The sequence below is a fragment of the Pundamilia nyererei genome, unplaced genomic scaffold (assembly GCF_000239375.1).
Source record: "Pundamilia nyererei isolate P.nyererei 1_Seehausen unplaced genomic scaffold, PunNye1.0 scaffold00021, whole genome shotgun sequence".
Classification (NCBI taxonomy): domain Eukaryota; kingdom Metazoa; phylum Chordata; class Actinopteri; order Cichliformes; family Cichlidae; genus Pundamilia; species Pundamilia nyererei.
In genome coordinates this window covers 1,550,312-1,563,918 of record NW_005187422.1, presented here as the reverse complement: position 1 = coordinate 1,563,918, position 13,607 = coordinate 1,550,312, and the positions used below count along the sequence as shown (strand labels likewise).

General features: G+C 38.3%; 1 protein-coding gene across 2 annotated transcripts in view; it reads right to left on the bottom strand.

Moving 5' to 3' along the window:
* Positions 1-73: 73 nt before the first annotated feature.
* Positions 74-13,607, bottom strand: part of cntn6 (contactin 6) — a 135,836-nt gene continuing 122,302 nt past the window's right edge. The window contains exons 21-24 of one of the 2 annotated variants that reach the window (XM_005726627.1): positions 10,281-10,461; positions 6,432-6,544; positions 4,887-5,055; positions 74-1,337 (exon numbers count right to left, since the gene is read on the bottom strand). In XM_005726627.1, coding sequence (XP_005726684.1) covers positions 1,258-1,337; positions 4,887-5,055; positions 6,432-6,544; positions 10,281-10,461 — 543 coding nt within the window. In that variant the 3' untranslated portion in view covers positions 74-1,257. Of the gene's footprint in view, positions 1,338-4,782; positions 5,056-6,431; positions 6,545-10,280; positions 10,462-13,607 lie in introns of those variants that run through there. The other variant, XM_013909199.1, reaches the window with a different exon arrangement.

Sequence of the window (13,607 nt, the reverse complement as noted above, 5' to 3'; positions counted from 1 at the left end):
TTTTTTTTTTTTTTTACATATGTGAAAACAGGTGCACAAAGCCTTTTGTGGCTCCAGAGCGAGCTGTACTAAATCTTATAAACAGTTTCAAGTGAAGCTGGGTATCGAGCTAGAAAGAATTGAGTCTACTCAATCTCTGGAGCCTGCCTCTCGTCTGCGTGCGCCTAGCAACTCAAGGCTACGACAGCATAACCCACAAGAATCACTCAGAGAATGTTCGGTGTTCAAAGTGCATTGTGGGTAATGCACTCAGCAGCTGAGTGGGGAAAAAAAGGACGCTGGGCATCGTTCACTTATGTGTGTAGAAACATTTTTGCCCATCCCACAAAATAAATGCACATGCCAAATAACTGTCAAATTCAATATCAGTAAATCAGAATCTAAATCAAAAGATCTTGTTTGCTGTTTGCTGTGCACATGTTTACCTTGGGGTGGTTCATGCAGAAAGAGGAGACACCTGCACCATTAAAGCAAACAAAGCAGGAGAAATTCTAACTGAAGAATCTGAAAGAATATATAACAGTATAGAATAGTATATTAAAAAAAAGGTTACTATTGGTGTTAATTTTGATGTACTTTCTTTAAATTTCCTTACCATCAGTTATTTAAATGCATAGGCATTTTTATTTGGAGATACACTGAAAATGCTGATCAATGAAACACACATACCAATGACTTGTATCATTGTTGCTTGTTACTTTGACTTACTGACGTGGACACCGACACCGTGTACCAGTAGCTGACTTTTTGGATAAACCTATAGCACTACTATATTTGTGCATGCTTAAAAACAACACTTAACAAAGTAAATAAAGGAATGTGAATGACTGTTTTAAAGCTGCATGTTAAAAAGGTGACACTCGTGCCTTTTATCTGTTCTTAGAAGCTAGGGCAAAAAAAAGTGGAAATGTAGAGTCGAATGGGGAAACTGGGACACGGACCTGCGCTGTTCAATTCTCAGTGCACGATAAGAAACTCATCTTCCCATGTTTATCAAATGCATGCATCCTGGAGGGTTGCAGTGGTCCTGAAAATTGCCAGATGAAAATGTTTTGTAATTGTGCTGTTGCCTGTGAGTAGCGGTCCGGCCACAGATTCTGTGGGGCATTTGACAACCTGTCAGAATGGTTTCATCATTCAGCTTTGGAAAACTTCTACTTCCGCTGCTTATTCCATAAATCTGATGGAATAAGATAAAAGACCATCTTACACTGTTTTCATTCTTTTGTCTAGAGCTGATTATAAAGGCATTAGAAGCTACAAAATGAACATAGAAAATATCACGAGGGCGGGAAAATGAATTGAAACTGGAAACACAAATCCTTTTGAGTTGAGACCTATAAAGAAAAGAACACAAAGTATAATGTTAGCAAAGAGATTCAAGACATAACTTCTGTGTCTTTTTTGAGTTTTGGAGTTTAGACATGGAAAAATGACAGCACTGAGTAGAGGAGAAGTGCTTACATTATGATGTATGTTTAGCTTCGTAACACATTCGTTGTTTGGTTCACAGTGTTTCTAACGTGTCCTGATCATTTAAAGTGCCGTTTTTTGTTTCCTAAAATTTCAGAAGATCTATATTAACATGCAAAAAGCTGATGTTGTTTATCTCTCTTAATCTTTTGACTTAAAGATGTCAAACTGTGTCTGTTCTTTGAATGACTGAGGTTTAGTAACAATGAAAATAGACAGTTGTGTGTAATCTAAATGATTAAGCTTATTATAAAAGCTCTGCTACGTTTACATGAAACTGCTGATCGATCACAGTCAGCAGTCGCCAGCATCACTACGGGGGCAAATTTCACTGGTTGACTGGCCAGGTTGCACCCCTAGGTGTGTGTGGCTGCACTTAGCCCAGGTTTCCTTTTCACAGCTGAGAGGTTCGCTAGATAAGGATTTGGGGCAAAATACTGCATTGGGTTTTTTTTGCAATTTGTACATCAGAAACTGATCAATAAATTATAGTTTCCATACATAGCTTTGAGAGGTATTTGCAGAGAGTAAAGTTAAGACAAACTGAGAATACTGGAAAGTCTAATTGGTGCAAAGGTTTTGCAAAACATCAAAGCAGTTGTAAAGTGCATGCATGTAGAAATCTGAGTGGTGAAAATTTGCTGAAGTCCAGAATATAACAGAGAGGCATTCTTAAAAGCACTTAAAAGTGATTGTGAATGGCATTTCTCCTTATATATTCAGAGGCCCTCATTTTGCCCCTCATCCAAGAGGCTTTTTGAGTTATAGAACAACTGGTGGAGAGTCCAAGGTAATAAACCCCTACTGGGGCTGTCCCCCTTGAAGTGGTCCTGAGGGTTGTTAACCCACTATTGATCATATGAGTCATTAAATGAGCCAAGAAAAAAAAAGCCACGGATCATTCCTGTCACTGGGGCCGACAGGTGAAACCTTAGCGAGACTTTGCCCCACCCCATCATTATGTGAGTTATTGAGGTTACCAGAAGCAAAGTATGAATGGAGGTTGAAACACCTGTGAAGGGATCTCAAGATAGGTGGCTGATCGCTAGTGTCATAAACCAACACCTCTGTTCAACAGTGGACATTCATAGTGGGCATAGATGACCTGCTTTACTTCTCTCAAACCATCTGTCTTCTTTGCTAGTGTTCACATCCACACCAATGTGAACACTGGCATCCTCAAAAGAGTATTCTTTCTCCTTTAAATGCAGGTGTACAGCTGGATCTTATGCTGCTCAGGTGGCTCTCCTATGCTGTACCAGGTGTTTGTGAGTGGCTGTTTGGTTTCTCCTACGTCTGAGCACTCCTCACTGCATATGCTGTGTTGTTCAACCAGTGTTTGGTGTTTTCTCCTTGGAATGAACCAGGAAGTTCAGTTGCCTTCTTTTACACCTCTCAAGAGGATAACTTAAGAGGATCTTTCTCAGCCAAAAAAAATAATTTGTTAACTGTTTTAAAGTAACGATAATCATTTGCTTTATTTTTGAGAGTGAGATGAAATGTGTGTATCATTACCTTTAGAGGGACTGGTTGGATTTTTGATCTTTGTACAGTAAGGCTACCTGGTTTTATTTCTCGTATTCACTGGGCTGATCTAAGCTAAATAACGTTTGACTCCAGCTCTGTAGACGCTGCACAGATAACACTCTGATATTGTGTTTCTCCAGCTTCTCTGGGGAAAAAAATGAATGAAGCACCTCTTCACTTTAGAATTTAAATGGCTATAGCTTTCCTGGCACAGGCTATCTCGTAGCTTCCTTTGCACTTATGCACTGCTGTACCTCTTTTAAACTGTACTCTTCATTTAGAGTTTTTGCACTTATCGTATTAAATTCCATGAAACCATATCCATATAATGTTAAATATGCCAATGGGTGTTTTTAGAGCTATTGTAACCTTGAATTTTATTTTGAGTCGCTTTGTTTTTAGGAAAATTTACAAAGACAAAGTCTGCTTTAGTTGAGAAATTGTCATAACAGAATAGTTGTTTAATTAGGTTTCCTGCTGATGATTTACACAGAAAGAAGCAGAGGCACGAGTCAGAGTGACTGACAACTGAAGATCAGAAGCTGCAGATACTCCTGACAGACAAGATGTTTAATTTCAGATTTTCATTCTACCTGCCTAGCTTACCGACTCTCATAACACATTTAGTTTTTCCCCCTTATCCCATCTCTTTAGATTTACATGGAAAACATTTGATTTTTATTTAAAGAACACCAATTTAGTTGAATCAGACATTTACAAATGTAAAAAGGTCAACATATATATGTGAGTGTGTGTGTGTGTGTGTGTGTGTACATTTGCTGAACTATATAATAAATAAAAGGTTAAATAAAGTCATAATTATTTCTGAAAAGTCAGCTTGTTTACATTTCTCCTCGTCTGTTTCCCAGGTAACGCCAATGCTTAGCCCAATGATCAGATGTTGAACTGACGTGACCCATCAGCTACACCTAAACAGCGACTGTGCTTTATGTTTTCATGATTCATCTGAAAAAGATGAAAACATGCTTCATATTTTCTCTTGTTGGCATTGATTAAGAGACAGCTGTGTTTTAAAAGATGGCTTTTATAGCTCTTTCTACAGTTTGTCTTACATTTATGTTTCCACTCTTTCTAAAGACAGAAATGTGAAACTGAAAGAGGATATGAGGTTTGATCTACATGTCTTTGCTAATTGCAGGTAATATTCCAAATTGCAAACTTAGTTAGAACAAAACAGATTACATGATTATAATCACTAACACATTTATTTTGACCATTAAACAGATCTAAGCTTCAGCCTTTTAAACTCTTTATTCTGTCTGAAGCAGGAAATCAAAGCAGTACGTCAGCTTTACCTGATTACATTCTGGGGTCTTAATCGTGCCAGAGTATGCTAGTTGATATTTTCATTGAGACTACATAATACAGTGTGATTGTACATCAGCTCCAGCGCTCCAGAAACTGGCAGATAAAGTTGAATTGTTTAACAATGTGATCACACCACAGCTGCCAACAGTTTTTAGACTTAATGAGATGTTTAATATCACAAATAAAGTGCTGTTTACCCTATCAATGGAGATCTATCACACCATCAACTACTCATCATTGTCAGTATATTTGCCAAAATGTTGAGCTACGGTAAGTAGCTCTGAAAAGACAAAACAAAAAAAGCCCCAAGAGCTAAAAAGCCCAACGTTCTTGGGTGAGATATCTGTGTACATTTTGTGTCTCTTCCTCTTGGTTGCATGGCACAGTCTAATTACAATTTATATGTGTATTCTGAAAGCCTTGTTCAAGCTACAGTAAAGCTGATAAACAACATCAGTCACACAGGGGATTAGTTACACACGGTGCACCCATCCCACTGCTTCTCTGCCTAATTCCAGCTCCAATCATTTGCATGCTGTGGAGTGTATGGAACTTACTGGACATCTTTGGTATGCGGATGGGACCGCTGCTGGTGCCATCGCCCCCTTCGGTCAGAGCTTTGATCTCAATGAGGTAGTCGTCTCCAGAGGGGATTTGCAGTTCCAAACTGGTCTTATTGGTTTCCAGTACAGTTGTCCTCTCATGCCAGTTCTGGCGATACACAACCTGGAGGACAAAATGCAATTCTTTAGTCATAACAGTGAGATATTAAACTTTTTTTACTCCTCAACAGAAAAATTTGTAACTTCATTCAACGTATCAAACTAGTGTGTAAAAAAACACATTCAAATCCAAGAGTGGGGCACGATACTGTTGCTTCATCTTGGTTATACAATCCTATCTCTAGGAGGTAATGAATTCAAAATGCCACACGGCATGACAGGGATGATTTGGCTCGATGACTCAGGGACTAGAGAACAGCACCTCAGATGTCATTTTTGCACATTTACTTGTGTAGCTTCACCATCATTAAAACGCAGCAGAAAGTTTTATTTAGTCCTCCGAAAGAAACACAGTGTAGAGAGCCAAACTGCAAATTTAGCTAAAAAAAGAAAAATAAGCAATAAATATTGACAGTATTGTCTTTGTGAAATCTTTACTCGAGTCGTGTCTGCAAAAGAGCCGGCTAAAGACTATGTACTATGTATGTGCGGCGGGTAAAATAAGTATTGAACAAGTCACCAGTTTTCTAAGTAAAAATGTTTCCAAAGGTGCTACTGACATGACAAGCTCATTAGATGACGATGATAACCCAGTCAATCCACACATGCAAACTCCTCTGTCTGAAATCACGCGAGCAGCATCTGGTCATGACTGCTATATGGTGAAATGATGTTCTTTCTACTTCCACATTAATACCCCGACAGTGCTCACTGCAACCTGCAGTAGCTTAGAATTCTTCTGTAACCAATGCCCTCAATACGTTTTGCAACAATAAGGCTGCATAGGTCTGAGAGAGCTCATCATCATGAGGACGGTAAGCACAGGACCCACTGGAGGATATCAGGCCCTCAACCCACTTTCATAAAGTTTCTGATTGTTTGGAGGTCATTGTGTAGGCCACCCTTGTAAAAGGAGGAGATACCAATGATAGTGATGGGTTAAGGACCCTCTATGGCCCTGCTCTAACTGCCTGTCTCCTTGAGACTGTGCCAAGAGAACTAGCAATAGCACATAATGATGTACTATCCTAGAGGTAGAGGAGTTGCACTACCTGTGTGTGTGTCTTGTATGTATATATATATAAATCACAAACAGTGTGCTTTTCCACACAAAGTATGCAAAGTGGATCAAATATGATTCATCGTTTTACTGCTTAGAAAAACTTCATTCCTTTTGTGGCATGACGCCTTTCATTTTATCACCTGGAACAGATCTTTTAATTTTGAAAGGCCAGACAGGGCCAATCCATAATGTAACACTGGAGTGCTGAGGTCTATCTTTCCACTGCAATGAGAAAGCCATTTATTGAGATGACAGCTGCTGAGGCTCTATTTGTTTCCGCAGTTCTGGACTTTCTGCTGTTATTCTGACAAACTCACCTTGTATCCTGTCACCTCGGACTCATTCTCCATCGCTTTGACATGTTCCCAATTTAGAAAGATCTTAGAGTTGGTCAGTTTCCATTCAATACTCCCTGGAGGGTGACTTGGTGCTGCAAGACATGTAATTACAAAGACAGAAGATTTACAAATGAATGCGTGTCAGTGATCGTATTCTCTAAGCTAGTCTGCATGTAGCCCATTATGCATTTTACATCATATAGTCGTCAACCTTCAAGAGCAAACCGGAGAAAAATGAAGGTGCATGACCTTTGACTATCCACAGGAAATCAAACTACTTGATTAGAAATAAACACAGTGTAGGAAATCATTTGCAGTCTCATGTGCAGTCCTGTGTCCTAATATAGATGGCAATCTGTATAAGGATACTGATTATGCAGATTGGCTCTTTTCAGAATCTTACATGCAATGTAGGTGGATCATAATTTGTGATAATTACTGATTTATGAAGGCAGAAATGGTGCAGAGTGCAAAGTACAATTTCATTTGTTTCCTATGTTCGGCTTTGCATTGTGAGTTTTGAAATATTTCTTTTTCCTATCTATTATGTTAATAGTTACTATTGTTACTTGGATTTACAGTTATTTTATTTTATTGGGTTTATTTTGGTTTCATTTTATTTATTTTTTTAATATTTTGCTCACCTCATTTATATGTCATATATCATATTTGTTGTGTTTAACCCTAAACCTGCGGCTGCTGTATTTTGACTGTCACCTAAGCATAGTGAAACAAATCTAAGGACCCACAGCCACAAAAAAAATAAAATAAAATAAAAAGTTTAAGTGGCGAGTTGCCTTCACACCTAAACAGAAACATTGATGTAGTCAGAGGTTAAAGTGGGATTTGGCAGGTAGAGGAACTCTAATATCAGTTGTAGTGGCTCAGCATGTGGAGAAGAAGAAGAAGAACTAGTTTCTATTGAGAGCTCCAGTAGATTTTCTTTGTATACCAGCTGTGATCAGCTGACCTGCTACTGCTGCTCTGAGGTTTACTGGTCTTTGTGGATTTGCACAGCTGAATTGAACAGGATGTAGCCCAGTATTTCACAGCTATCTTGGCTGATTTCAGTTCTCTACACTGACAGTATACTGCATATAATGTTTTTATACTAGACAGTGGAAAGTGTGTGTAAAGGTGGAATACACTGCAGTAATATAGGCATTATCAGATTAAACTCTGATTAATGTACACTTTTTTTTACACTTTTCTAACAGTGACCATGAACACCACAGCTTTACTATACATTCACCACGGTACAGAAAGCGAACCTGTTTTCATGCAACCTCTAAATAACACAAAGTTTGTATTAACCTCATTGTTCTTCAAGACGTTTCACAACAAAATAAATAATAAAAAACTTCACACCATACAGATCCAATATCTGATGTGATAAACAAGGACATTAAATGTAAGCTTTAAATCTGCAGTTTATCAAATGCCTCTGAGTTGTCCTTACCTTTAAATCTAACCTCTCTTCTTCCTTTCTTTCCTCATCTCTCAGTAAAGTCACCGCACAGTCTTTTCTCTCCCTGTGAAATATAGCTGCTGTACCTTTAGCTAGCAGAAACTGTGCGGCAGACTGCATGCAACCAGTTTGTGTGTTTGCTGTTATTTGTTGAGCTGATAGGAACGTTGCATTTGAAATTACCTGCCACATTAAAAAACATTGTTCCCCTCAGGATTATCTTTTGTATCATTGTTCTTTTTATTTAGGCTCAAACTGATTCGATGTTTGAAGGCGCACAAAGCTGGGAAATAAGAACCTTATTTAAATGCGTTAAAGCTAAAGTAAGGAGGCTCTTTAGAAAATGTAAGCAGTAGAAAGTACAGATGTTTGTGTAAATATGTTCAAAGATAAAGTAAAAAGTTGTCAGTAACCTTACTTTGTTACTTCTCACCTCTGACCAAGGCTATTTTTAGCAAAGAGTTAGCTTTTCACCTTTTCTGTCAGCACACACTTGTTTAACCAGTATGTCCTCCACACTATTCTTACCAACATGGTCTCATTCTGGGGCATCACATGATGCCGTTCTGTCACCTGCGTCACCTTTGATATACGCCATGAGATAACAGCCTTACAAATCCCTGAAAAGTCAGTATAAGAACATAGAAGAGATGCTGATAGTCAAGAGCCCAATGTGTCCAAACTGTTACATGTTTGAAGTTAAAACAGGTGTGACTGTAAAGGAGCTGAAAGATCCACTCTGAGTGTGCTTTTAATAAAAGCAGTCATGGAGAAAATGTACAATTTCCCTGTGGTACAAAAGTGTATTATAAAGTGTGGAGGATGTTATAGATTAAAGCTTCAGTTGTTCCATAATCAAATGACGTTTTTACGACTGATAAACATTTTCCATGTTTGTCTATATTTAAGGGATAATAAGAAAGGACGGGCTTTTGAAATTAAGAGGCTCGAACCTGAAGATACTTTGAAGCTGAGCCTTTTATTGTCTTCAAAGACATGTTTGAATAGAAACCTGCACCGAACGGGGACCTGCTCATCAGGTTATCTTTTAATGAACTACAGTAACAGGAGGACTTGTGGACACATTGATATTGTATTATTGAAAGAATCGACCCAATCTTACAGCCTATAGTGATTTCTAATTTATTAACGGCTCTCTTTTGTTTTCACTCAGCTATCACACAGGAAACGAGTTTAGCAAAATTCTTAATTCTTTCATTTGGGTTTTTAGCTTAGTTTAATAGACAAAGGTACAAAACTTTTGACTTTATAATCAGAAAAAAAGTAACTTGTAAATTGGTGTTTGTGAAAAATAAAATCAAAGAGTGTAAGAGAGGCAGCTGTGATGTAGGTGTATGTGTGAATGTTACCCTGAGGTGAGAAACAGCTGGAATAGCTGGAGGCTTCAGTAGTCTGGTAATTAACTGTAGGGGTGTTACCATAGAAATGTGACAGAATAGACGGCTTTCTTCCTGAAAAGATGGATTTGCTGCACAACTATTTGGGAGAATATGACTGGATGGGTATGAGTGAGTAAACCAGTACCACTTTTTATTGTGATTTAATTTACTTTAAATCACAATAAAAGTTTAAATTCTTGAAAGGAATGCATCTACATTCGTGCAATGCTTTAAATACATTTTGATTGTAGGGTTTAGGTTTATAAAAGAGGTATTCAAAAGCCCCTTATGGTAAAAAGCAGATATAAAATATCAGACATAATATAATTTTGGGAAGATCTCCAGCTGGTCTCAATGAAGTTGGTAATATATTTTATGAATCTTAAAAAGTATTGAAAAAGTATTGAAAAAGTATTTCTATGATGAACCACAAACCCTTAAATTTATATTCACAAATCTGACTGTGTATTTAATGATTATTAAGATTTTTTCCATATATTATTGCAAACTCTGATGGTAAATGTTACAATTAATGATTGTAAAACTTTGTGATTTGACATCAATCTGATGCACTCATCAGAATGTGTTTTTTTGTTTCATGGAACAGGTAAAAAGCATGACGTTTAAGTATAAATACAGTACTTGCTTATATTTAAACATATTTATTTCAATATGGCCCCCTAACAGCATGTTGAAATACTATCCTAATATGATCTCAGTTTTAATATTCCTGCTATTAGAATGATAATAATAGTGATATTATTGGTGTGAGTAATCACCTCAGTCTCAGCTGTTACTGTGTAAGACGTATTATCATCATTGGGCACATATCGAGTATGTCATATCTAAACTCCATTAAACAGACTCAAACGTTTTGTTTTTTTTTAAGAAAGACCCTCGAGTCAACATGAAAAAAAAGCGGTTAAAGTAAATAGATCCCAGTTTTGTGTGTGGACTCACGTGGTTTCTTGGTGGTGATATTAAAAGGTGGGCTGCAGGGTCCAAGTCCAGCACTGTTCTGGGCTCTGACTGAGATCAGATAAAGTGTGCTGCCCTTCAAGCCGGAGAGCAGAGCTGTGCAGTTGATAACCCTCACTCTGTTTGCTTCACTCTGCTCCAATCCTTCCTCCCAGAAGAGAACCTGGACCAAAGAGACATGAGTTACCACAGACCTCTGAGCATAGTGCCTACCTTTTCATTTTTTCCTTTTAAACTGTCATGGTAGCCTGTTTCCACCCTGACTGGCCATTAAGATAGTCACATCATGATTATGAAGTAAAACATCCCGCACAATGTCATTTCAGAGTGCATATGCTGTAGATTCAAAGTGCATATGTATGTTTAAGCAGTACCAGCTGACATATAGTACAAAGGAACAGACCTATGGATAAGATACAGATATCAGGTTTAAAGGAGCATCACTTTAGTGCTTCCACTTTATCGACTTAGCTATTGTAAGTCTCCGAGCAGTCCAACACTACCAAATGATACTGTATCAGACAATCAGCAATATCACAAGCAGCAGTGAGAGTGAACAGTACCAGAGCTTGTCAGAATCTGTATTCACTGAGAGACTGTTTATGGCCCAAACACAAGACAGGAAAACCAGACAGGGAAATGTCAAACAGATGGTCTGAATGTAGGTACTTATTTAACTGAGTGCACACATGTTTTTTTTTTTAGGATCTTGCTTGGGAGAGGCAGATTAGCAATAGGGCCTGGAGTTGCTGATAACAGATGCATCTAGGGTGTTTTCTCCGACTGAATTTTAATTATAGAAGTCTTTTCAAACACTTGGGAAAAATCTCTGAAATACCTGAGCACAAGAAGTTCACAGTTCTTATGGCACCTCTGCAAAGAATCTAAACACTCACTCAAAGAGGGATCGAAGAAGGATTAAGCTGTCTTGCTGAATCTTATGCTGTCTAATAGAGACAGTGACAGTGAAATATGTCATACCTGCAACACAAATTGTGGTTGTGTGTGGTAAACATGAACAGTAAGTGCTGCTGATTTTACATTATATTATACATTCCAATACTAGATAACCAAGCAGGACAGGTGCTGTTTGAAAAGGAAAGAGCTGTAACTACAAATTAGGACGCTGTACATCTTTCCTTATCTTAGTATGAAGTTAATTCATAAGAAGTGTCACATTGTATACGTGTGGAAATATCCATCCATCCATCCACTGGAGCACTAGTAGTGACACAGCAAATTTTTGGGAGTGGGGTGGGGGGTGTCACTACACTGATGCAATGCATTTCTATTGATGGCCTCACAATATTCTACTGATTTTGCAGTAACAAAAAAAACAAAAAAATCTAACAATGTGCCAAAATACAATGCCTATACTTTATATTATAAAGGTTTAAGATTAATGCAGCTTCAGGGTCTGAAAAGTGAAACCAATATGGAAGTGCCTGCATTCTTTCTATTGGCCTGTGGGGGGCGACTCCGCTGGTTGCAGAAGTAGATTGCTTGTATAATTATTTACATCATCAAAAATCTTCCTGATGAATTTATGGTTTAAAATATCCAGATATATTACCATTATGGGTAATTCTACTAACTGTATATTAGTATATTTAAGCTTTGTAAAAGTGTGCGGTTTGTCATTTGTGGGTTTTGTTTTTCTTTAACAAATAACAGATGAACTGTAAAACTTTTTATGGTGCAACGCCGGGCAATTTGACCTGTGGGATCATGCCTATTTGGACACAAAGAAATGTACTATGCCCATTACTTATTCATGCGTACAGTCAGCATATAGGAGGTGCTGATCCTTCTGTCAAGCTGATGCTGGTACACATTTACAAGATCTCTTCCAGGTCAAGGTGATGGGAGCTTGGATATATCTTTGCCCTATACATCTCTCTTACAGACTGCTGACTTGTCTGTGAGACAGACTGTGCCCCATTAAACAAGAAACAAATATGTCTTCAAAGGTTTTGCTTGCACTTGACCACAACTTGAAGCAAATAAACATCCCAGTATCTAAAGCTGAGCGACTGTCATCCTTCTCTCAACCATGAGCTGCTTCAGAAGGAGCAGTACATCCCAAGAGCCTCACAACCACTACACTTCAGTGTGAGAGGCTGAAGTTGTGCTACCTCTGCTGGAAATATATGTTCTTTGGCTTGAATGCACAACAACAGTGCTTTGATTACTCCAAAAAAGTAATTATTACACAGAAATATTTTCTTAAAAGTAATCCAGTATGTTACTTAATTAAAGAAAGTAATTTGTTAAAATAATTGTTAGATTACTTTAATGTTACTCTGTAAAATGACCTGAAAGGCACTGTCTCAAAATTACCATTAAACAGTATGGCTGCAGTCCCACACACCCTGATGAGGACACGCATATGATCTCTCTGTTAGTATTACACCACGGCTCTCTTAGTAGAACAAAAAGCCGACGTCACAAAGCAAAAAGAAAACGAGCACAAACTGCTCAGCCTGACTGCTCATCAGTTTGTTACCTGCTTACGTTCAGGTTCTGGCTGCTGGGCTGAGGTCGGCATTCACTCAATTTTAACGTTACCCTGGGTTCTCGGCTAGCTTAGCATTAGCATGTTGTCTGTGCCGGGTTTTCTGGAAATCCATCCTATCACAAGATCCTACCTGTTGTTTCTGCGTATGAGCACAACATGAAATTAAGCACCAAACCGTCCTACCTTCGTGAATATGAGCTACAAGCATAGTCAAAGGAGCTTGCAAACAAAAGCGTCTGGACTTCTTTAAGTTACTTGAAAACATTTCACCTCTCATCCGAGAAGCTTCTTCAGTTCTAAGGTCAAATGGTGGGGAGTCCCAGATTTAAACCTGGTGGGAGTAACCCCCCACAGAGGGACAAAAGGACCCCCTGATGACCCTCTAATCGCCTGAGCCAAGGTGTGAAACTGGGTGTGGGTCCCAATCAGCCAGGGTTTCGGGTGAGCTCATTGTGAAACCTGGCCCCACCTTATAGACATTGCAGTACTAAAATAATAAAAGAGAATGAAAGACACAATACAAGAGTCCCAAAGCAATGTGCGAATGGCTGTCTTTATCCTGTTTATTGAAAAAGTAAGTGGAGTTTTAAGATTCAAACTATTTTCATCCTTCATCACTGTTGCAAAGTTTAAAGTTTTACATAAAACTGAACTAAAAACAGAAATAAGTGGAAACTGTGTGGGGAATCATGTGAATTCCTGAGGTCAGATGGCCCAGGATGTGAGTGGGCGTTAAGGCGTCTGGGGAGGGAACTCAAAACTGGATTATAGATGGCAGACAGTTGGTGTCG